General features: G+C 25.2%; 1 protein-coding gene across 7 annotated transcripts in view; it reads right to left on the bottom strand.

The window, feature by feature from the left end:
• Positions 1 to 27,950, bottom strand: part of LOC114127183 (potassium voltage-gated channel subfamily KQT member 1) — a 249,323-nt gene continuing 221,373 nt past the window's right edge. For all 7 annotated transcript variants that reach the window (XM_027991354.2, XM_027991355.2, XM_050201410.1 and 4 more), the window contains 10 exons: positions 24,237 to 24,363; positions 18,008 to 18,183; positions 17,003 to 17,149; positions 16,189 to 16,299; positions 6,912 to 7,115; positions 6,648 to 6,831; positions 5,732 to 5,846; positions 5,191 to 5,347; positions 3,238 to 3,360; positions 1 to 2,655 (listed from right to left, as the gene is read on the bottom strand). In XM_027991354.2, coding sequence (XP_027847155.1) covers positions 2,560 to 2,655; positions 3,238 to 3,360; positions 5,191 to 5,347; positions 5,732 to 5,846; positions 6,648 to 6,831; positions 6,912 to 7,115; positions 16,189 to 16,299; positions 17,003 to 17,149; positions 18,008 to 18,183; positions 24,237 to 24,363 — 1,440 coding nt within the window. In that variant the 3' untranslated portion in view covers positions 1 to 2,559. The remainder of the gene's footprint in view (positions 2,656 to 3,237; positions 3,361 to 5,190; positions 5,348 to 5,731; positions 5,847 to 6,647; positions 6,832 to 6,911; positions 7,116 to 16,188; positions 16,300 to 17,002; positions 17,150 to 18,007; positions 18,184 to 24,236; positions 24,364 to 27,950) is intronic.

Raw genomic sequence — 27,950 nt, 5'->3', positions numbered from 1 at the left:
TTTTTTTTTCCATTTTTTTTTTATTATTTTTATTAGTCTAGTACCTGTAAATGAGAAAATTCGTTAATACAATTGAAATTGTTATCTAAATATTACTACCTACATTATAATACTTCTACTACCTCAACCTATGTAGGTAATATACGAACTGATCATCATAATATTGATTAATGATTATCGTTTTTATAGATTGAAATAAAAAATACATTCATGATGTGGTAGAAATAGGTCGTACGTACTACAAAAAGGTATAGTTTATAATACTCGTTATGATTTATTTTTGTCGTATTGATTAAACGAACATTATATATATAATTTAGAAGACATACGTCCAGAAAAAAAAATGAAATTTATTATTATAACCACATTGTAAGGTTAAACTAATAACATTATTACTAACTGTGTTTAAAAGGCACTTATTTAGACCCAAGATTAGAGATTGCTTTACAAAATGTTTTCCCAATATTATGCATTGGTCAATTTATAACAAATCGAATACCCACTATTCAGTAAGATGTCTTTAAAAATTTAAAATAAAAAAAAATGTTTGGATTTTATTATATTCAATCCACGAGAAAATATTTTTAGAAAAAAAAAATAAAAGTATAAAGTGAAAAACGTGAGAATGTAATAGTGTTCTTATAAAGTTTTTTCCTGTTGATACTCAGCCTAAAACGCAATGTGCCGACTGTGAAATAACTCCAATATTTATTAATTTTTTCTGTAAACAGATTAAGATATCTAAATAAATATTTAAAGTATATGATTGGGTAAAGAAACTTTAAGAACTCATAGACCAAAATATGTAAGGTTCGGTGAAATATTTGTTTAGAAAAAAATATCAGAAACAACTATACAGGTATGAAACAAGAACAATTTTGTTTAATAGGTAATAAAAAAAAACTATTGCTTTAATAATAATAGTTATAACTTAGATATAACCTATTGTCTTATTATAGTGTACAGAAATATAATATAGCAATGGACCAGTAAATTAAATTAAATTTTCATACAAATAAATTATATATTTATCTCATTCCGATTCGAAACTGAACGTAAACGGGTTGTTTTCATATAGTCGTATAAATGATAATAACGAAAAACCGTTGAGTTATATCTATACAGTATACAGTATACACCTAGTAACCTATACACTAAAATTTAGTAATCAAGAAGAACAATTTTAAATTTAAATTTAAATTTTTATATGTCAAACTCAACAGTTAGGTATAGTTATATTTATTTTGTGATTTGTATAATATACAATCTAATAATATAACATTTGATTAAAATTCTATGATATTATTGGTGTTCGAATGAAATGAGAACATGTTTTTTTCAATATACATAATAATACGGTACACTCAATTTTATCTTTTATCATAGTTATTATATATATTTTTTTTTTAGAATTTTTTGATATAACGTTTTAAAATTATCCTTGTTATTGGAGTTTATTGGTCCCAATAAAGAAAGAAAATGAAAAAAAAGTATTCTATTATGAAAAAATAATATGTTTTAATTTTAGTCTTATACTTGATTGTTTAATTTGCAAACTAATTTTGGTCACTGTGCGCGCCAGGAATTTTTCAAGGATACGGTTTACAGATTAAAATAAGAAAATATGATTTATATAAAACAAGGAGTTTTTGAAATTAAACGATTTCGAAATGTGAAATAAAAACAAACTTGATAAATGTTGATTACATTAAGGGTTTAGATTCGTCGTTATTGTTATTCATCGTTTGAACACCGAGTAAATATTTTTAATTATTGCTTTTTGAATTACTATCAAATAATCACGTGAAGAATATTTATGCTCTGCCACATATACAAATATAATTTCAATAAATAACAGATTATTAGATTAAAACTATTCCTAAACATCTATAAGCTCAATTTTTTTTACCAACTACAACATACCTATTAATATCCATATAATCATAAGAATGTAAAAAATTCGAATTAATTAAGCCTAAAGGAATCACCAGTCGTTACATAAAAAAAATCTAACAACTAAATTAAATTTTTTATTAAAGTGTTTTCGAAAGATATTGATTTAAGTGATTTACACTAAATTACTGACAAAGCATATACTTTAACATTGTATTAGAATATTTAAATATATTTATAATATTAATTCAAGTACGATTTTTGTATTAAATAGACATAGAAAAATAGTGTTTTAGATTTATTTAACGATAATTATATATAATTATAATATATTATATTTTATTGTGCATTAGCCTAAAATTAGATTCCGTCATAAGAATGCTTCAGACAAGGTTTTTCATAAAAATATTTAATTTCGCCTAAATAGTATTATTATTGTTATTATTATTATTATTATTACAGTTTTTGTCATTTAACAACCAATAATGTGGTCCACGTTATCGAAAGGATATAGTTACCAGATAAAGCTTTTTTAAGTCGAACGGATATGTGTATAAATTAATTTTGCGTGATTGTAAGAAGAAGTTAATTTTGTTTTTTAATAAAATAATAACATTGGTCGGGTGATCTATGAAAAGGAGACGTCTTGGTAATTTTTTAAAACGTTTACACTTGTTCTTCTAAAGCCGGAAATTGTTGTCTGTGCGTCTGGACGTTTAAAAGGTACACCAACTGGTCCAGCTTCTTGTCCATAATGGACAGCTAAAACATAAAACAAGGTTGAAAAATGAATTGAATTTCTAATCAATCTAAAAAATACATTTTAAAATAACGCTTATGTTTTAGTGTTGATTAAACAGTGGTGTACTAACGTAGAGGAGAAAGTTTGGTGACAACCTTCTTGAAATTCTTAGAAAGAATTAATTTATTATGAGTTGTAATTTTTTGGTTAATAATAACAGAAAACTTAAATATATTATATCTATGTACAAATTAATTGTATTTTATTCAGGCATTAATTAGAAAATTGTCATGTTTCGTATTACCGTGGCACAGTGGCTCAATAATAGTCTAATAATATCGCTTGTTTTATAAAGAGTAAAGAAATTTGTGAAACATAATTCATTTAAGTTTACAAAATGTTATGTTTAGATCAAGACATCCAATTTTTAAAATTAAAACATTAAACCCCCACCCATAAATGCAGGTATATAACACCGCTATGGGGAAGGACCCAGCACAAGACATGCTTTTGGCTGTCGTATGACATTCTGTAAATAGTTTAAATGGCCAAACGAAAAAAAAATATTCCAAGTTTTTATCGTATAAACAATTAAATTTTACCTGCTGTTCTAGCCTATACAAACGAGCACCAATTGTCATAGGCTTAACATTGCCTGCTCGGTCAATTCCTGCTAAGTAGCTGCCTGGCTTTCCGAGTGTCTGATCTAACCTTCTTTGCAATTCCTGAAATAATGAGACCAGTGTTTGAGTAAAGTACATATTTAAGTATAAAACTGTTAGTAAACTAATAGTTATGATAGTTAATGATAGTTAATTTTTAGTATGAAAAAATTAATATACATTAAATTATTAAATTATAAAACAGTTAAATTTTAAATTTTAAATACAGTCTGATAGAATATTTTGAGAAAATAACCAAGTGAAAATTAAAGGAAACAATTGACCGAAGATTATTAATTGGGACGTTTAAAAAATGAATTAAAGCAAAAAAAAAAAAAAACAAATGGACAATTAAAAAAAATGAGTGGGATATGTTACAGATAGCTTGAGAAATATGTAAGCTACAGAGGGAGGGCTCATTTAGGGTGTATTTGAACAAGTACGAAGGTAGTAGGGCATATCTCACACGAATAGGAGAAAAATAGGAAATATTTTTATTTTTATGTCTTTATATTATGTGGAGAAATAAGGGGTAAGACTTTCAACAATAAATTGAGCCATAATATTATACTACCTAATGATGTTTTTAAATGTTGGAAAAAATAATATAAATATTGGCTGATTAATGAGTAGTACGGGAAGGATGTTAATTTTTCCAGTAAATCAACTGCCACGTTAAACGCTGGTTAATGTTAAAATTAAGTATTTATAATAATCGAGAAATGGGATAATATGATCTTTGGTAGTGGGTAATAACGGGACAATTTTATTGTAGTTTCTTTTGGTAATGATTAAAGCTTATTATAAAAATGAAACTGAATAATGATTTTTATTTTCACTGTTTATAAAATACATTTTACGTAAGTATTCGTTAGTATAATCATTTTTATACACTATTATAACTTATAAGTTATAAGTAAACAATTATATGTTTTAAGCTTAAAAAAATAGTGTATAGAAAAAAATTACTGTTTTTTATAGTGCTCTCATAATATTTCAGCGATTTAAAAGGGATAATAAAATTATATACAATAGTGGGTTTTGTTATTGGTTATGCTTTATATTATTTAGTCGAGCGTCGATTGGTAAAAGGTAGTTTACTTTATTTATTTATTATTTGACCCATTTGTCTATAAAATAATAAACCGCAAAATATACCATGTTATACATAAACTTGTATTAACAAGACATAAAAAAAATGTATTTAGCTAACTTTTTGTTTTTTTGTATTTTGATAAAAATTAGAGCAAAAATTCACAGTCATGTTTATAATATCATGCGTAATCATATATTATGTATGCATACATATATATTACTATACTTATTGTATGCTTTTACAGTTTTACGTATCAGAATTTTGCGCCTTTATGTATGAAAAATGCATGGTTTTTGTTTATGGAAATCAATGTACAAATACGCTAAAAAAAACGAGTTTTATTCTTTAAAAACTACAAAAATATACAAGGGAACTTCCAAAATGGTATAATATGCAGTTAAAATATTGTTTATTTTATAAAAAATGAAAATCGTGTGCTTGGTATTAGAAAAATAAGTGCTATTAAAGAGAAAAAATGCATAAAAGTTCTTGCTTTAATTAAAAAAATCATAATATTATTTAATGTGATGAAAGGTATAAATAAAATATTTTATGCATTGTTGTATATAGTTATATTAACTATTAACTGTTTAAAAAATTTTTAAAATCGTTATTTTGGTCTACATTCATTAATAGAATAAAAGAAATTCAGTTATTAATTAATTTTATTTTTTATTTAAATATCACGTTTTGTACAATATAATTTAAAACATAAAAACACTAATAATTTGCTTGGAATATTTTATTAAGTGTGTACTTATATAATTTATAATTATGTTTGAAAAATTTAATTTTACCTTTATCCGAACCATCATATTTAAATGACCTTGGCTGTATTGTTCGATAACATCACGTACATCGTATGGTTTTCTAGCTTGTTGAAATTTTCTTCTGGCTACAAAATATTTGATTTTTCTAATAGCTCGAATAGCATTTTTGTGTACGTCGGTTAACCTATATAACAAATATTAATTTAAAACATACTTATATTTGTTTTAGACATAATTTGTCAAGTATTTAGGTAATATGTTTAAATTTAACAACACTGAGATAAAAAAATAATAAAAATCAGGAAGACATTTAAATATGAGTTTTGACTAATTTACGAAATCGTTGAATTTTTTCATACAATAATTAGGTACTATTAAATAAAAAAAACTTAAAGAATTTATCATACATTTGTCATATTATTAAAACGGTAAAGCGTAAGCAATAGTACCTATATATTATTACTCGTTATCACATTATTATTAATTATTATTACATACTATCATATTTGCAAATAATAAAAGTTCTTTTGACGTCATATAATATTATAACATAAAATGTTAAACTCACGTGGTCACCCTTTCTGGTTCCATTTCCAAATCGACTTCATCGCTGGCAGCTTCCGTTACGGAACTCGTCTGGCTAACATATCCTCTAGCTTCTCTTCTCACGCGATTTGGAGTAGCTATGCGTGTCAAGAAACACACAAAAGATAATGATTATGAAAATTGTAATAAAAATATATTATGAGAGAATGGGGTAAATTCAAATAAATCATTTAAATATATTAAAAATAAATTTAACAATGTTGTATGCACTTAATAGTTTTATAATTTGCACTTGGTGTAAGATTTTTCAATGACGATTTAAAATGATACTTATTATTATTTATTGTTAAATCAAAATTTATAATTGGCCCACAAATAAATATATTCTTTATATATATTTTTCAAAAATGTAAGTGTTTTCATATTAATCCTATCGAATTAATAATATGAATTTAATTGAGAATAATATAATAATATGTAGGTAAGGTATATTATACAAATTATTGATTAAAACAAATTTTACTATAATTGTACTATCATTTTTTTTGTAAATTGTATTTGAATTTTTGACGGTGAAATATCCGAAGCGGAAGATCAACGAAAGGTCGTGATGAAAGATCATGTTATTATATTATATTATTATAAAACATTACTTAACTTTAAAATCCACTGTTTTTTTTTTTATTACATATTATATTATAGTTCGGCACAATCGCATTATAATATTATGTTAATGTATCTTTATGTTATCGAAATAATATGATTCAGACGATTGGGAAATTATTAAATTTAATAGGCATATTTTCTACAATTGTTCCGATTTAAAATCACGCGCATCCAGAACATCGTAATAGCTCGTCCGAATCGATGGGTGGGCACGGCGAACGTGTAAGTATTGACGAAAATAATATAGTAATAATACGTGTGCGCATACGTACTCGCTTTGGGTTCTTCTATGTAGAAGACGACTTCGCCGTCACTGTCCCTTCTAGGCGGTGGGGGTAAAGTTTGAGCTTGCGGGCAATCCCTATTATTATTTGTCGTTCCAGGTGTGTCCATTTTGCTTTTTGATCTCTTCCGCTTCAAGACGCTGGCGCGTTTCGCTACTTGCATGATCAAAGACTGCACGCGAAACATAACATGTTATTATTTATACAACTGTACCGCGATCGACACACAAGTCGGGTGTAAAGCTGACTAACTTTGCTCAACGACGAGTTGTCTTTCTGGTGTCCCGGTTCCTTGATGTAAATGTCCCAAGTGGCTTGGCTGTTGAAACATTTATCCGCCGCGTAGCACCTCCACAGGCATTGTATCAGCATCGCAGCCGCGGGTATTTGTCGGTTGAAATGCTTCTGCCGTTGTTTTTGCTGTACTTTCAACGCGAATCCAGAACCCAATATGCCCTGTATAATTGCATGCGTGACACTTATAAAACAGTTTTCAAACATACGATAGAGATGTATACTATAATTTATATACAATATACCTAGCAGACAAATGCTGTTCATACTTTAAGGAATAATAAAATCCCAACATAGATTGAAAAATTTAACGACAAAACGTAAGAAATCCAACATTTCTTAATTGGAAGCTATCTGAGCTAACATAAAATAGTTTTGTTCAATAAAATCTCTCTATTTATCGAAATGAATTAAATTAATAGACAAATATTACGTATATGTATAATATTAAGGTGTTAACAATTTTGAAATTTGATTATAAGTCATGAGTTTAGTTATTTTATTCCTATAGCTTATTTTATGTTGTAAGATTATGTAATTATGGTTTTTAAATAGACTGCAACTTTTATCTATGTAATGAATAATGATTAACTATTAGAAAAACAGAAAGCTTACATAAGTTAAATAATGATATAATGTTGGGATAAATCCTTAAGAATTATTAGATGATTTATTCAAATGACTTCCAAATCGAAAATAAATCAAATAATATTATGTTTAACTTATTGGTTTAGCTTATTGGTACTAGGGTAATATTACGAAAAAAAAGTATTCAAAGTCTGTGATGTTTTTTGTAACATAATATGACATAAGTGTATTCTAATATTACTAAATGTAAAATAGATTAAGCTATTAAATATCAATACTGCAATGGTCCCTAAGGTATATAGAATTTTCGCAAATTATTATATCGTAAATAAAATAACCATCATAATCATATTATACTGCAGCAGTTGTTCTACTATAGTTTACTATATTTTTTAAATATAATAAGTTAATTATCATAATATTTAGTTAATATTAAAATTAATAAATCCTACTAGTCTTAGAGTATATAATATTTGATTGTACATAAACTCTTAGACCATATTATAACATTATTTATTTTAAAACACATAACATATATTACTCATATTATAGTGATTTTGATTCATGGGTTATATTTCAATAAAAAGAAATATATATAATTTTGTATAGTGCTTAATATGGTGTATATATTTATAAGAAAAGATTTTTGTTTGAAATTTCAAAAACGAACGACGTGTAAAGGATACGATTTTATATTATAATGGAGGTACATGTATACACATAATATATATTATAAAGTTTGTTATAATAAAGATTGCGATTATATGTATACACACTTATACCCATCGGTTAATACTATTCAAATTTTGATTTTAAATATTATATGTACAGATTTTTTTTATTCTATTGAAAAATCATAAAATTTACATAATTTCGAACAAAGTAATATATTTTATTAGAAATGAAAAAAACAAAATTTGCATTTAATGCTAAGTCGGTTTAACATACAACTGCAGTAACGATTTTTTAACGTATTATGTAAAGTATTACTGACGTAATATTCAGAAAAAATAAATTTGTCGAACAGTTTATGGTACCAATTATTACGATATTTTAATTCTCTGTATAAGTCTGAATTAACTTATTTTAGATTAGTGATCTAAAATTTATATTCTTAGCACAATAATGAATGTATTTATTTTACAATGATGCGAGTTTCTTTTGTCTACCAATGTTATCACCCTATTCCGACAGTAAAAATGCTTGGATTTTCAACTTTGGGGATGGTTTCTGATAAATAATTAGTTACTAGTTACTATTTAGAAGGGGAGGGGTCAGAAGTAAAAATTCCTATTATTTTTCTTAATAATTGGAAAAATTAAGAATCACGGGGATTTTTATGCTAAATCAGTTTCGGACAAAATTGAATTTTTTTATTTTGTTATAATTCTAAAATGAAACACCGTAGAAACTTAAATTTTTTGATTTTCATCAAGTGTTGGCATTATCATTTGTTATACATGTTATAATAAGTTTAAAAAAAAAATAACTTTTTTTGAGCTATTTATTGTCAATTGATATTTTTGGTTTTTCTTTGTTTATTTTTTTTCAATTGTCGATAAAAAAAACTATCGTAGTATCGCTCATCCAAAAACTTTAAAATTAAGGTTCCTCATAAGTTGTTATTTATAGAAAAAAAGTGAAGCGTAAATCAACAAATACTTTTATAAGCGTTTAATTAGAATTTTAATAAATTTTATCAATATTTTAAAAATTAGCAAATTGTTTTACTTATAAATTCATACAATTTTTAATATTTATACTCAAGGTTCTATATAAATTGTTCAACCTTTATAAAAATCAAATTTATTTATATAATAATAACAAATGAAACTATAAAATAAAATCGAATAAATAGGCAATAACATTAAAAATTAACACTTCTCATAAGAAAACATTCAATTGGAATTCTTATATTAGGTTAGGTAACTATGTAAATAATAATTTTATCTCAGATAAAAATTTTATTAAAAACTTAGTAGATAAAAAGCTACTTAAAATAATTTTTAGTTAATTAAATAGATTTTATCTACGTGATGATGCCCTGCCCAATATGGAAATAAATATATAATAATTAATATATATATATATATTTATATAACTATGATCCAAACGAATTTTTCACACGATATTATTATCTAATATAACATAATTTAAAGTAATGAGCAAAATAATATTTTCTAAAATGTAATATATTTTTTAAATGTCTTAAATAATAATGAAAAGAGAGTGTGCTATATTATAATAATTATATATATATATATATATATATATTATATAATTGATATATCGGTAACATTTTTATAGGACATTTAGAAGGAAAAAACGCATTGAGAACAAACAAATAATTATAAATCATATTTGAGTCATATGCACTGTGACATTTAGATATAATATTCTTATTCAGGAAACATTGCTACTGAACATTAATAATATTCCGAGTTACAGTACCTATTTTCATCAACAGTCAACAATTCACAAAAACGGTTTTCGAGTTTCTGATTATGAAACATGCCTTTGAACCGCGATATACGGTCACTGCTCATGTTCTTTGAAGTTTTGGACAGATTAAGAAATAAATAGTGCATTGTAACTTTAATTTTCCAAAGCAAGTGGTTTGTTGAGAAAAACAAATTATTGTTAAGCTAAATTGTAAAATGATAAATACATTTAATGGAATTTAACTATTAAATTAAATAATTTAATATATCTGATAGATAATATTGAAAATATGTACACATATTTGGATTCTAAAGTACCATACACGTTAAACATTTGTCTAAATAAAAATAAAATAGTCCAATATCAAATAGAAAGCAATAATGATTAATAATATATAATATAGGCTTAGTCACTTTGATACTTATACAGTCATATTTATAAACACGTATTAAGTAATTATCACATTGTCCACATTATATGACTAGTGATGATAATACACATAAATTGTGATTATATTTAATGGTATGAATTACTTGTTAATTGTGTAAGATAGATTTGGCAAACCCTTTGCAGACTTTACGGATGTATTTAAAGTTATCAAAAAAAAAAATATTTTGTTATAATGATTAATAGTGTTTAATAAACATTAGTCCCTTTCCATCGTTTTCGTTTTATCGATACTTGGTCAAGTCATGATTTATAGTAGAATAGTTAAACTGTTAAACGCATTAAAAGTTTTAAATTTATTTTTAAGCGTAATAAAATATAAATATAAGGTGTTATATATTTTTAAATTTACACACAGTAATAATTCATGATAGTAAGCTTGGGTTATGAGAAAATAATGCTAATTCTTATTATAATTCAGGTAAGTATTATAATATTATATACCACCGTTATTTTTAATTAGGAGGGAGGGTATACATTTAAGTAATTATACGTCGTAACTCTCCACAATAAAGATAAAATTAGATTTTTACTTTTTTTTTGTTATGAGTATAGTGTAAGTCAACATTATATTTATTATATAATATTATTATCCATTATGCTCATATTTTCAAAATCATATATTGTTTATCATGATTGTATACGTTAAATAAGGTTTTATTCGCATATACAATATACATATATTATAAATTACAAAAACACACAATTGTTATAATATATTGAAAATGATTTTTTCATTTTAAGCTGGTTGGAATTTATTTTTTAAAAGTTTTATTTATAGGTATACAGTTAAATATTTTTGTTTGCTTGTCTAAATATCATCAACTCTTTGAGCTACTTATATGTGTTGCTACATATATAAACTATATTCTATTCATATAAGTAATAAATAGTGGAAAAGTAAGTTGAGATTTGTATCGATTTTATATTATGAATACTTAGGTGCATATATTTTAGTGTTGTTGTATATTTCAATAAATTTTTTGGATAATTCGCATTCAATTCGGCAAGTAAAATTTTCTCATTTTATGTTGTCTATGTCTTATGGTTTAGTCATTTTATTCTAGACAGCTTTAAATCTGTTATTTGTAATTTGTTTTCTTTAAATTTGTGGTCTTGTTGATCAAGGTAAGTATTTCATTTGACATTCAGCTCAGATGTATCCACTTTTACATATTTTTCAATAAGATATCCAGTTTTTTCTAGACTATTCTTTTGAAACTAGTATGATTCATTTTTTAATTTTATGTTAGAATTTTTTGAATTTTAATTTACAAGTAGATAATTGGATCTACATTAAATTTTCAATGACTTATGATATGATCAACATTAGTTTTTTGATATATGTTTTAGATTGCTTAGAAATAAGTGCTTCTAATATTTACAAAATCCTATTTGAGTAATCGAACCATTTTGATGGTTTCATTGATAGTTCGTTGGGTCGATTTATTACAACTTCTTATATTCTGCAAGGTAAGTGACCTTTCCAGATTAGTATTCATTATATTTATAAACACTATTTTTCTTGTTGGTTTTTTTTTGCCGATAGGTAATACAAAATTATTTAACAGTATTTCGCAATACAGAGATTATCTTGTTCTTAAAGAAGTTTTTAAAAATTTAATGAATTGTGTTGTGTTGTTGATTATCTATCTACACAAGGATATAAAAGATTACGTTGATTATTCAGATATGTGAGTTTTCCGAGTACGATTATTGTCTTATTAAATTACCACTAAGATACATCTACTAATTTAAAGAATTAGTGTTATTCTGTGTCTCATATTAATTGTCATTTTCATATTGATTTGGTTGTAAATACATTTTTAAGTATTCTTGGTTTTATCTGGTGATACTTTGGGAAGGTTTTATGCGATAAACTATCTCATTGATTTATATAGGAGTTGGTTTATTCTGTTTTGCTTTTTTTATATAATCTTACGAATTGTGGTGCACCAGCTCTATAATTATAGGCTTGTTATGCAGTTCTAAATCTATGGAAGTTACCATCATATCCGTATAGTTTTTAAAAATGGTCGTCGTTTAAATCCACGCAATTTTCTCAAAACCATAAGCAATAAAATTAATTTTACAGAATATTTGAAAACTCTAGTATGTTCTTTATTCTAATCTAAGTATTATCTATATAATACTTACTTTATTTTATCTCATTATATATTGAATTATTTAAGAGGTTTTATCGATGGTTCACGTCTTTTAGAACAATTCAGTAGGTATCTAAATACCTAATAATACCAGGTAATATAACGTAATTTTTTATTTACTGTTGAATTAAGCGAACTTCGAGAAATGCACCTTTTAAAGAATCATGCAAGACTAAAATGTTATTTACTAGTACGTAAACTATTAATTGTTTTCTATTAAATTTCTTTATTTTCTTTGTTAATGAGCTTAGTAATTTATATATATATGTATATTATATATTATTATCATTATCGAAAGCTATTTGGTATTTAAAACTCCATTATAACATTAAAATAAAATATAATATTTGAGAAAACGTATGAATGGATTCTTTTGAAATTTTTCTACGATGTATATTATATTATATAAAAGAGATAATCGTACTTAATAAGATTATATATACTCTTTACCTTTAGAAATCTTGCTATGTCTTAATATTTAAAGATAAACTAGGTATCTAAATAATAAAAAAACACAATTGAACTAAATTTCTTTCGCCAGATTGTTCGATATAATAATTATTATGTTTCGCGGTAGTCCAAACGATGATTATTCGAAAAAAAGCCGTTATTTCGTTAAACTGTTAGGAATTTGATATGGCACAAACAATATAAACTATTACCTAAACGATATTGTTTTAGTCTTACATCGTATAATGGTTGATCCCTTAAAATAATTATCTACAGTAGGTTGTGAAATTATTAGAGTAATTAGATAACTTGGGCAAAATTAACATATTAATTTCGGCGGGGAGATGCGTAAAAATTTGACCCACTGATCGCGGCCCAGTCTCGCAAATAGACTTAACTATAATAAATTATATATTATATAACGTATTAAACGGTATGGATGAGGGACAATGTTTTAAATAATATAATATCTTCACGACGTGAGCGAGGTTAATTTCCTGCAGAATATTTACGCGAGCCCGGCGCGAGGGTTAACTGTTTCATAAACATATGTGTGCGCACCTATATTGTATATAATATGCAGAAATCCATAAAGTGTTTTATCTATAAATGACATGTACAGCAGATTTAAATCGTCCTTATCGTGGTGCACATGGCGTAATACGAGAATATAATATATACATAAACCTATATATTATATAACTATATTACTATTACGAAATGATTAATTGATTAGAAATCGGGACGTAAACACACTGTGTACTGTAACTTTATAACAGTATTATATGTATCACTAAACATATGACGTTAAATATTATTATTTTTATTATATTATATCGGAAATTACTAATCGCCAAACATTCACTTAGGTTTTACAAATTTTTGACAATTTTGCCAATTCGTTAATCATAATATTATACATAGTGTTAATTTTAAAAGGTAAACGGTGAATTTGCGACAGTGGCGTGTTTAAGAGAGGTGGAAGGTTTGGTTTTTTTTATTTATTCATATATATAAATATAAAATATATTAATTGTCAAGTATGCATAAAATAAAATTGAAAATTAATGTTATTGTAATAATAATATAAAAAAATGTCTAGATTGATTAATGTGGGAGTGGAAGATAAGTACTCATCTGTGTCAATTAGATGGATTAAAAAAAAATTAAACCCTCCCCTAGTTGAGTTTTAGATCAAGCCACTGATTTGCTGTTATATCTATGGCACATGATGTCTGTTATGACATGACTAGGTATCTATTGTAGTCTAATTGAAATGTGGTTTCCATTACTTTGCTGACAAAGGTCATGCGGTATCGCCATTTGCCGGATATTCCATGTTAATCGAGTACAACACTATATATAGGAACATAAACTATAATATATATATTATAGGTCCATCATCACACTTAATAATATGAGGTATAATATATTCGTCAACCAGATTATCATAATATATTTTATAGGGTGGTTGTAAATTGCACATATTGTACATTTTTTTGGGAGGGATACAATTAATTTTGAGAAAAATAATCTTGTTCTAAAACCGTTTAAATATAATATTCAGAATAGTTAAAATAAGCAAAAAAATATTAAAAAAATATATTACAAATAATATTATTAAAAAAAAATATATTATTTAAATATATTACACTGAAAAAAGAAGTGTATTTTCGTAAGTATTCAACTCAACAATTTTTAACCAAAATTGAAGTCAAACATAAAAATTCCTTAATATCTATAAAAATTGCTTAATATTTTACTCGGAAAAACGTAAAGTTAAGTCATTTATTCACACAAATTCTTTTATACCATGATAATAGGTTATATGTATAAATGAAAATATTCAATTTGCCCAAATGATATCCTTAAAGTCATTTTAATAATTTAGTTTATTTTCCAAATCACACAAACAAAACTCTTTTTGTATTTTAATTCTATCTGATAGATTTTTTTACTTGTACTTTTAATATAATACGATTTTAATGTATCAATATTAACGTTACATACGTGTTATAGTTGAGTTCCGCGTTAACAACTAAAACAAACAACCTTAAGCAATCCTAAAAATAACTCAATATACTTAGTCAGAATTACAGAAATTCTACAGAATTAGTCAGAAGTGTCATAACAATTATGGTTATAGTGTCAATTGCTGAAAAATTGGACTTAATTAGAACTGAACTGTATAATTCCAAAATTTACGTATGCCTATTTTATAAAGTCGAAGATATAACTATATTAATAATGGACACCAAACGATTTATTATAATCGTATTATAAAATTAATTTCAAAAATAAAACAAATAGTCAATATAATGCGTACTCTTATTTATTTTTAACCGTTGCTAATTATTTTGGAGAAAGAAATATGTTTTATTTTATCATACAGCGTGATAACATTGAAACATTTTATACATTATATATCTAGTATAATATTATTCATGGTATAATATATAGTTACCTATAACCTACTGTAAATTTAATCAATATTATTAATAGTGTAATTGACATTATGCGCGTGCCGTAAACATAAAATGTTAAGCAATTTCATTCCATTAAATACTCTCCTAGTAAAATGCTTAAAGTTCACAAAAAAAAAAATACATATATAAATGACGTTTCACGTTTTTTTTCATGATATAAAGAGTTGAGATAGGAAATTCAGTTAGTTATTCTTTTATTTCCATCATAATATTTTAATTAAGCAAATTCCATTAATTTCGTGGTACGGTCATTTTGGCCGAGTAAAGTACCTACTTATATACACATAAGCCAAGTAGTTTTAATAATATTTCCTCCATTAACTATATGTTTTGTCAAACGCCATTAATTTAATTAGTATTTAATCTTAGACATTTCACTTAAGGCTATTCAGAAATGATTCCATTGTTTGCACTGACGAGGATAAAACCATAAAGAACCTATTTATTAACCCAGACAAATTTTATGGATAATAATTTCTTATTTATTCTAATTTAAAATATATATATATATGTTGATGATTTATAATAACAGAAATGTAATCCATTCAGTAGATTATTTAAGAGTTTTATTTTTACATGCATAAATGCGCGCATATACGTACATACACACACACACACAGATTATAATATATTTTATGTATTAATCTATACACTTACAGCTGGTAAAGCGAAGAACGAAATCGCGAATACGCTGAAACACGAGGCTACGATCTTGCCGATCCACGTCTGAGGTACTGCGTCACCATAACCTATCGTCGTAACAGTGATCTAGAATGATGGAAACAAATAAAAAATGACTTTATTTTACGTATTGATATTTATATAATATATATTAATTATTTTTTGTAGGTCAAGATAATATTGAAAAATTAATTAATTAATAGGTACATCTTAAAAGTCATATTATTTATTTGAATAACTTTTGAAGTTATATATTACTATAATATTAAGTTTAGTAACGTGGTATTTAAAATATTAAAACCAATATATTTTTATTAGAAACAAGAATTGGATTAAAATTAATTTGATTTGAAGACATTGAACTGTCAGAAAGTAATTATAATCTCGTGCATTATTTTAACATACGAATACCTACTAGATCAATTTATTTTTATTACACAATAAACTTACAAAAACTATAATTAAATTACTTGATGTCTAAAAAACTTAAATAATTTCATTAAAAACTCATACTTGTATTAAAAATATATGTGCTTAGATTAGACAAAAAAAACCTAATGAAACTTGCAAAATATATGTAAATAGGTAGGTACTGTATAGAACATACACTGGTAAAAACTTTTTTTTAATATTTAAACTTTGTACATATAGTAAAATATATAGTGGGTACACTCTCAAATATATACTAATAAAATTGATTATTACTTAGTTATTTTTTATGACTGTTATTTTATACTAGAGAAAAATTCTAAAATCGCCACTAAAAATTCATGTATAAATTGAAACTTACCACTCCCCACCAGAGTGCGTCGGCGTAGCTGGAAAAATCATTTCTTGATTTACCATCCTTACTGACCGCATCTTTTTCAGCGAGGTAAACAAAGTAGCTGCTAAATATTAAACCTAAAAATCCTATGTACAATGTAGTGATGAGCTCCTAAAACAATAATAATAATAACAATTAAAAAAAAAAAAAAAAAAAAAAGTCGCAATCAAAATAAATTGCGATCGCAATAGTGCTCTCCTGTCGTTTGTATAACAATATGACCAGTAAACGTTTCGAAAGTCAAGAGGGTGGAAAACTTTGTCACGGTAGCGATCGAAAGTCGAAAAACTCAAACAAAACATGTTTTAATCGAGTCAAACCGAAAATTTGTGTTTCGAGATAGTTTCTCTTTATGTCATCTATTACACGTATACACGTATAATGTTATAATAATACACAATAATTATCTTCTATCTAATCGACCACAAGAAGAAGAACAACAACAATAGGTCGACCGAATACCGCACCATCGTCAGTATATTATGATATAATATCATGTAGTTGTCAATTTTTCACACTGTTTTCTCTGTTCTCTCTGTCTATTATACACACAACAATATAATAAATATACCTATATACATTAACAGCCGCAACCGATTCGCATAATGCAGCTCGCGTGGTTCACATCAGAAAACATTTCTCTTTTGTTTGGCTTTAATTAAAGTTTTTTAATTAAAAACTTTTGGTTCCTAGCTATAACATTATAATTTGCAATAGAATGCCGCAGTCTCGATCTGCTTAGAAATTCTTCGCGGACCCAGAAAATATATTATTATTCGAATCTCCCAAATATTATTAATATTATTTCGTGAGTTTTACCGTGTCTACAGACTACTGTGACGTTTCCGCAAGTAACAACAACAACAACAACAACAATAATAATAATAATTGATAATAAATATAGTATGGGTATTTTGACTTTCAATCGGTTTGTAAATATTGTTTAATTCGAATGTCCTAAAAACTCACTTGTCTATGAATAAATACAACTGAGCCGAGAAGCCGCCATGTACCACCTTGACGGTCCACGTGAAGCATTCTCAATATTTGTAGAAACCTAATGCCTCTAATCGCTGATGTGGCAAATACCTGGCCATTGGAACCGATTGATAAGACCACGATTGACGCCACGACAACGATTAGATCTGTGAAAAAATAAACGTAGTTTATTAATAATTTATAAAATTTGAACTACAATATAATATGTATTTGAATAAATGCCAGACATGGCAAGTTTAATTTTAGCTTTATTTGTTGAAGTGTCTGTAAAGTTAATTTTTCATAGACTATAAAAGATTTTATAAGTTGCTAAATTATTATAGTAATACATTTTAAAAACAAATACATATTCAATATTAATTTTTCTTTAGTTTATACTTATACACGTAGGTGTATACTAAATAACAAACTTAATAATTGTTAGTGGTATGTATGTACATTGTACATCAACAATATTATAATGAAATATGTTATGTATAAAGGTATATAAAGCTGAAAATTAAGTGTTATTTTTTTTTTTATTATAATAGTGCATATTATTTAGTTGCAATATATACTATGCACATAATGCAAATATGCTGCACTTGTATTAACCATTGGTTAAATAATTGCCACAATATACGTAATGTATATACTATATATGTTGTTTTATGTTAAATTCCACAAGACTCAATTACAAACGGACAGTGCATTATTTTTTTTTACATACAATATCAAATTGCTTCATGTCTAAAATTATTACATAATAATGCCATTATTATACTGAAGACCGCTGCAGATGCAGTTATATACGCATTTACTGACAGCGTTGATAACATTTAAATTAACGCCTGTTCGTTACATACAATAATGGAAGATCATGTTATATTTTTATTTTAATATGAACCTATCACGAACGTCACAAACTGATGGTATTATAATACACCTATGTCTATAACTATGCATTTATTATTTAAAATAATTTTGACGATTGTTTGACATATCATATTATGGACCATTGTAGAGATTTAGATAGGGATAATGATTTTATTATCATATTATAACTAGGAATCGGGTTTGTCAAATTTATACATACCCGCATATAGGTACTGTAATCATACAAGATATGTTTTAAAACACACGTTTTTTAACTTAATACTTTTAAATCATTTGATATCGAATGATTTTGCATAATTTTCAATCAATATTATCTAAAATGATGATTTTTACGCATTGTTATATTCAACTTAATAGCTTATTATAAGCAATATGATAATATTGTTTGCCAATATTGCGCAACAATTAAAATTTGCGAGGAACACACCATTGGCAATTTTCTAAAATCGTTCTAAGGAAACAATATTGGAAGACGTTGAAAACTCATTGCTTTTAAGTAGTCGATTACAGAGTATTTTCATGTGTTAACGTGTGCACTGTGTAAATTGTATGAGTTAAATAGTTAATTATTATTTATTATCGTGGTTAACTCGACCGCATAACTGAACTGACAGAATAATGAACTTAGCACACAAACAGTTTTTTTATTTCGCTAAAAATGTGCTCTTTTGTCAATAAAATATCTAGAAAACAGATTTGTATTTTCCTTTATAATACGAAGTATCGAAACGTCATAGACTTTCCCATTTTTTATAATTGGATTTTGAATTTCACATATCAAATTATCATATATTTATTAAAATCTTAAAATGTGTGTAGATATTTGAAGAAGTGGAAACATTTTTGTTGTAAAAACGGTCGATACTTGTATCAATTTCTTTATAAAAAGTTTTATTAATTGTATTAGAGAGTTACAAGTTTACAGCAAATTAAGTATTATAGTGCTCTAATATTGTACTAATATAATTATACTATGTAGGTATATCACGAATAAAAGGTATAAATGTATAATAGTAACATAAATATTTATATGATCAGTGATTTAGATGCCAAGCTATAACCACTAGATTAGAAAACTCATTAAAAATCAAAAACTTTTAATAAAACGCTCTCAACTCTAGTAAACCGGATACTAGAATTTTAAAAAAAGTTTAAAATAAAAAGATGGGATATATACTAGAATATATATTAATAAAGTTCAACAGTTTACAACAGGGAGTTATTTTGGTAGACTTGATAAAAAGTAAAATAAATGTTATCGATTTACTTGGACAAGAAATAGCAGGATCTTCTGAAATAAAAAAATGAAATGGCCAATAATAAGTATTAATGATCTAAATGTTTTATAAAGTACCTATCTATATATTTTATATAATGCTACATCATTGTGTTCCAACCATTTTTCAAATCTGTTATCTTTTAGCTATAGTGAGATGAATTTAAATAATTTTGGATTTAATTGGATAATATATTTAACAATAACTATGGTTTATTTACAAATACTAAAAAGGTCATATTATATAAAAAAAAAAAACATAAGTAGTTTATAAACACTTTTTGTTTTTAAACAATCCTTAGTCTTTTTAAATACAATGCATAATGGGTGTATATTTGATAATCAATAAATAATACACAATATAATAGTAATATGTATATATATATGTATACAATATACATAGACATATTTGGGGTTATACTTCCAATAATATAGCCCTTTTCCTTAGCCTAAGTCTCTTAAACTAAGTTGTATGGCTTCAAGCGTTTTAGTCGCTTAATGTCTTGCGAATTGTCGACAAGTTATTTAGTTGTTGCGTTGGTGTGCTGCTCTAGTTTTTCAGCATGTTAATTGGTAAATTTTTTGATTTTATCCTAATTGATTTTATCTTTAAATCTTGATAGATGAATCATTACTTTATTCTTGACAAATCAGTTTTTTGTGAGATACAACAAAACAAGAGGCATTATTTAATAACTTGAATTCTTATATTGGATTGGTTGGCATAATCTCAAAATAATTGTGCTAGGTATAAGTCCAAATTTACCAAATAACTGGTTTGATGATAGTTATACATAGAAGGCATTTTTTTGCTAGGTCTAGTATAGAATGTCTTTCAATTAGATAATATTATAACTTGAGAATTTATGTTTTGATTTGTATATTTTTCTGACTGTCATCGTGTTTCAAATTTAACCATGAATCAAGGTGCATACTTAAGTGCCTATTTAGCTGAATATTTTTTTGGGATTTTTGTATGGTGGAACTATACTTGAACATTATCTGTTTTACGTAGATAATATAGTATTATTCACGTTTACCGACTATCAACTTTAATGTTGATTTTCAAACGCCTTGTCCATTTAGAGATGCGGTTGTTTGAAGTATGATATGAACATGAATACAAGCTACAGAATAATATGTCGATTAAGTACTTATTGATTTATTTTTGCAATTTTTAATATTAAATTATCATAAAACTCCTATTTATATTCACTATACTTAAGCTCTTAATTAACGAAAATTTTCTATTTTTGTCCACTATTATGCCTAAAATTCTGTTAAATGTAAAAATTATTTTGGAAAGATATTATAATCATATTATAATTTTAATATAATAATATTTATTTTTCGAATTGATATAAATAGGTATACGTAATAGTAATTTTTCCTTTAACTAAATTAAATAATTACTTATAACAGTTTATGGAATGATGTGTTATTTAATAAGGGTCAGTCATTAAGTATTATAAATCTTAATAGTGTTAAGAATTTTAATAGAAATGTGGAAGAAGTTTTCATAATATTAGAATTAGATAATCAAAATAATAATTTTATATACAATTGTTTAAATTGAAGCATTACTAGGTCTACTACAAAAGGATTTTGTTTAGATCATGTACTTTTAAATTGCCCATAATTCATTAACAAAATATGTTAAAGCATTTGTTGCTCATACCTTTTTAGTAATTCATTTTTTTGTAGCCATAAGTATTATATGAAATATAAGCGGCCTAATCTTCAACAGAAATATTCTTGAATTTAAAAATTATAAAACTAAATGATCATGCAAAATTATCATTTTCATTAAAAAATTATGATTGGTTATTAACAATGAGTGATTCTAATGTAAATCTTGCAATAAAAACATTTGTAGAAATAAGGAAAAAAAGGAGAAAACAACTGTTTTTCATAGAAAAAATCATCAAAAACTCTGAGAAAACAACTGAAAGTATATTTTATCGTTTCTCGAGAATAGATTACATAAGTGACCCGATAAAAAAAAGCTGAAATTAAACATTACAAATTTGAATTATAATGAGCCAGAAATGATTCTAAACAAAATTGGAAAGTTATTAAAGATGTGACATACTATTCTACAACTAATTACCCTATTTAAATTATTAATGTGCAACTGTTATTATTTTGATCTTGAAAAAGCATATCAAACTATTTATCGTAAAATATGTCTTTAACATTTCAACAAATTCGACATTTAAGGATCAGCTATTTATCAAGTCTATGTTAAAAAATAAAAAAACACATTTTTGTTAGCAATAAATTAAGTGAAGAAACTTTAATAATAGGTAGTGGTGTTTCTCAAATCTCAAGAGACTACTCTATCACCCTTTCTCTTTAATATACATATCATCCAACATATTTGAATACACGCGGTAAACTAGTTTGCATTGTTTGTTATACATACGATACAGTACTTTTTCCTGAAGGTTAGTCCTGAGATGAGAAATTTATTAATGTACTTAGAATATTAACTGACTTGAGAATAATTAATAATAGTCATGTGAAAATAATTTGTTCCTTAATTTTTAAAAAATCTTACATCTTACTACATTATATAGTTGATTTCAACCAATTAAATATAACATTTTTATTACGTATACATAAGGGCGTACGTTTAAATTAAAATATATATAAACAGTATATATATACACAGTGGTACAACTAGGATTTATTTTACGGGAGGTTATGAATTTGAGATTTGAATTTGAGCAGGATTTTAGAGGGAGAAGAGAGTAAACGTTAAGTTAAGTTCATGAGAATCATACTACTAATGTTTAAGATTTAATTTGATAGGTAGTTTTCGTCCAGATTAAAAAGGTCAAATATAGGTCATAGCCTATTTGCTATACATTTTTTTATAGCCTAATCGCTTTTAATATATCTTTTTTTTAGAAACTCCGTAAATTCTTTCAATAAAAAGTTTAATTGTTGAACTCTCATACAAATAATACCTATTAGAAAATAATTTAGGCTCATATTAAAAATTTAAATATATTTTACTCATAATTCATAAATCATAGTCTAATAATCATTATATTACTCCAATAATTACCTATACTATGCCATATAGTTGTTATTTATCTATGTAGTGAAGCAACACGTACACTATTATATTACAAGAGAAAAATATAGGTATATAAACAAATATAAAGGATTATTACGTCGTACTAATTGTTACATTAATACATATTAATTAGATATTGGCTTTAGATTGTTAATATTTTAGTACTGTACAGCTTTATACTGGTATTGTATTATTATTATTTTAATTATTAAAACTATTTTCTATATAATATTAATATACTATATCATGTATAAATATAGTAAATAATTATTTATTTATTTATATTTATGTTTTAGTTACCTATGTGAAAAAAATATTGTATTGTAATAATTCACAATATTACATTTATTTAACTATTATTATTATTATTTTTTTGATTGTTTTAACTATTTAATGAATTTGTATTTCAAATCATAAACTAATGTAATCCCACACGAATATGTTCAGTGGGGTCCATTATTTTCTTGAAGAATAAATAAGCGTTTAAATGGATCCACGTTAACATTATATTCCTGATTTTGTAATTATATATAAATATTATTGCGATTTCAGAAATACAATAGGTAACTGGAATGCGAGCACTTGCGGTTATTGGAGCGATAGTCATTTAACAAATTCCCAAAGATATACAACAATATTCACTACTCCGAGTAATATTATGGTAACATATAATATGTTCAGAGTTATGTAAGTGATCATAGTTTGATTTATGTCTGTATAGCATATTTTACGAAAATAGTTTATATTTTAAGTTTAAATAACTAACATCTACTCGTATACCATAATAATGTAATACGGTATAATATGATGGTGGTTTAATTTTGTATATATTTGGAAAAATAATATTGATCTAAACTTTCGACATACCAAGGTATTTCGAGTGCTATGTAATAAATATTTTTATACATAGCTATATATATTTATGCATTACGTATGTGGTATATCATAAAATGTTTTCTTACCGATGATGCATATGGGTTTCCGGACGAAACGGAACCTGCCGAAAGTGCCCATGTACTTGGACCTGCAACCGGCTGACCATAATCGTATCATATACTCGACGCCGAAGAACACGACTAGACAAATTTCCTGTGTAATACAACAAAAATTGACAGTTATTATTTATTTATATTTTATTTACATAGATGAAAGTGGTGGCAATGCAATCATTGTCTATTGTGTAATAATGTCTTGTAATAGTTGTAAGCGATTTGTTCTATAATAATAATAAAAGTATTTCAGATAGGTATCTAATAAACAGTATCTTAAATTTATTTCCTAATGTACAAAACACAATTGGGGAGGGGGGTCGTTATTATTCTCAATCATAATAATAATAATAATAATAATAATAATGAATGTTTATTTAGCAGTTTTTGTAGATAATATGTACATGATTAATATTTATTATTACACTGCAACGTTTATCACTAAGGATTTTTCCTTGTATTGATAGACGTAAGTCTCTAAAAGAATATAATTGAAATGATTAAAATGGATAATATTATAATATAATATAATAGTTCAATAATGCTATAAATATTAATATAAATTATAAATAAAATGCAAGATGTGGTTCTTGTATTTTGAATATATCACAGGGTAGTCAAATTTATATTCGTACTGTTCAACATAATTGATGTTGAATCTGTTAAAAATTTTAAAACTGTTATATTAAATAGTTTTTTACTACAATAAGCTAAATACAGCTAAATACAATAAGAAAAATCATATATTTTTCTATAATGTGGGTTTTTAAGTTTTGCACACTAAGGTAAAACAGTGTAGTTAAAATACGAGTACTGTGTTCAGACATTGCGTTGTAGAAACTACAACAATAGATTACATCAGGGTAATACCATTTTGATTATATGCTGTTTTAAATTTTATTTTTATATAATAAATAAAAACGTGAACGCGTTTTCTAATTAATTATTACTGTTGTTTGATATACTTATTTTTAATTTTTATACTATGAAATCTATTTCTCAAACCATAATATTAGATTTCCATAATATATTAGAACAGTATAATAATAATTATAGTTGTAATCTAACATTTTTAAGCTCTGTAAACTGCCACGAATGTTTGAACGATCAAAATGAACGAGCGAACAGTGTTTTTTTTTATGAATTCAGTCAATCGCCTATGTTGCTGTACCTCATTCGAGGCCTGTCTTATATCGCCAAAGTATACGATATAGCTGTTGGTATCGCTACAATAATTATATAATATGTGAAATCTAAAACCTGTAGTTGTCTCATTCAAGTATATATATTGCATCAATATAATAAGTACACAAATAATTTACCTCGGAACAAATTATTATAAAATATCCTATATTTGATTTTTGTTGCAAGTTCCATAAGTTTTTAATAATGGTTATTTTCGAAAATTATTTTAGTACATGTATGATGGCTTAACAGTTTTTTCTCATGGTTATAGGTTCACTGTTATGCATTCCATACATAATTATAAAATATAACACAATTATAAACGTCAATCGAGATATCGACCGTCTAGCGGCATGTAGAAATACAAGTTGTGAATAATATATTTATTTTTTTTTACATTTCAATAATATTGCATTTAGTACGCACATTTTAAACTCATCAATCGATTATGTTGTATGTACTGTAAAATATTAATTATCTTTAGGCTACGATTATAAAATATTTTTATATTGCAGTTTTTTTAGATAATTGAGTTTTGGAAAAAACATAATATTGTTTTGTATATAATTTTGTCATAATATACTAGCTATCTTAGCTGCAGAACTTTAAAACAATATAATAATGGAATTACGTACGTTTGATATTAAACCTACATATTATACAAAGTACAAAATAAATATAATTTAATGTATTTCCTTCTTAAAGTTAAAAAAAAAATTATCATATCTTTTTGTGTAGATATTTAAACGCTGACTTACACGTAAGTGTATATACTCGATATAATCTTATACACATTTAGAGCAAATATATAATCTAGAAAAACATATCTAATAAATAATAAAATACATTTTAAAATACCAACAAAAATTTCCTAAGTACACTTCATGTTTTATTTGTGTATTTGACTTTAACTTTTTTCATTACAAAACTATTTATTCATTGTTTAAAAATATTCATTTATAAAAGAAAAAAAGTTTGCTAAAAAAATCCGGTTCAAAAGATCTCTCATTACAATGTATTTTAATACTTATTGGAAACTATATTTAAATATATTTCTTTTAAATTTAAGTGTTATATTAAAAAAAAAAAACATTTGTAATAAGTGTGGTGATATGTGTATAATGGGTATGACGTGTGTATTCTGTATATACAATATTTTAAGGATTGTGTGTCGTTACTAAATTATTTGTGAGCAGTTTGTATATTATATTATTGTGCTATTATTGTCAGCATATGATCATCAAAATGCTAGTACCTGCACGAAAGGCTTCTTTAAAACGTCAGTGAACCGTAAACCAATTTCTAGGCCATATGAATAACATTAAAGGCCACATTCCATTATATATATTTACTACCAACGATATACATATTTTCATGTGTTGGGTATATTATTATTATTATATTAAATTATTAAAATATAAAGTTTTTGAATTGTTTGTTGGATATCTAACATCGGAGGTAGAACGTTATGTTATGTATATTCCTTTTTTTTTAAAAAAACCCAACTGGTACGTAAAACTAAATCTATAAAATGTATATATGCTAATGACTGATACAAGTCTTACATTTAATTGAAAATTGTTTGATCTTTCAATATTTTTTAATTTATAAATTATAAAAATATTTTACAGCGATTTTATTTAAAATAAAAAAAAAAAAAAAATTGTTCTTAATATTCCAGATGAATTACAAGAGGTAGAACATATATAATATATAATATATACTATCAAAGTATAAAATTCAAATTGAGGTGTAAAAAATGTAATAATGTAAATGACAGTAGGGTATATACAAAAATGTTTATATCAAAAAATGTAAGTAGTAGATAGTAGATAGCTACCTATAATGATTTTATATGACGTTACATTATTAAATATTTAATACATCAATACTAAGTATACATCTAAGTAAAATAAATGTATTTTGAGGTTAGCAGTCTTTAATGGTATCAACTATATGAATCATATATTTATATATATTTATGTATATATGTTGTATATAATATGAATTTATAAAGTACATCGATAACTTATAACGATATTTTTATGGTACCTACTAAGAACCAAGTGCCACGGGGTCGTTCAGATTTTTTGTATTTATCGTTATTTTTATATAACTTATAGATACTACTACTAATAATAACGAAAATGATATGTTAAAATGAATATAATATATCATGATCGGTAGGCTACAAAACTATTAAGTCATAAGAAGACACGTAAACTATGTGTTTGTCATGATTTACCACTATTATAAGTATGAGTGTTCTTAACGTGGACCTTTTAATCACGTTCAACAGTATACAGGAAAAAACGGACTAATTTGGAAGGATGTATACGTTTTTCTAAGACTTCCCTAATTAGGGATAAATGTTACATACATATATTTCTAAAAACTCAATTTCAAAAAATTATTGAAGAACATATTATGTTATGACGTAATGACATACTCTAGAAAATGTCAAAAACGGTAGGCACTACAAAATTTGTAAATATGTGTCAT

This window comes from Aphis gossypii, chromosome 1, assembly GCF_020184175.1.
Source record: "Aphis gossypii isolate Hap1 chromosome 1, ASM2018417v2, whole genome shotgun sequence".
NCBI classification, from domain to species: domain Eukaryota; kingdom Metazoa; phylum Arthropoda; class Insecta; order Hemiptera; family Aphididae; genus Aphis; species Aphis gossypii.
Note: the sequence above shows the minus strand (reverse complement) of the source record. Positions and strands in the feature narration are given on the sequence as shown.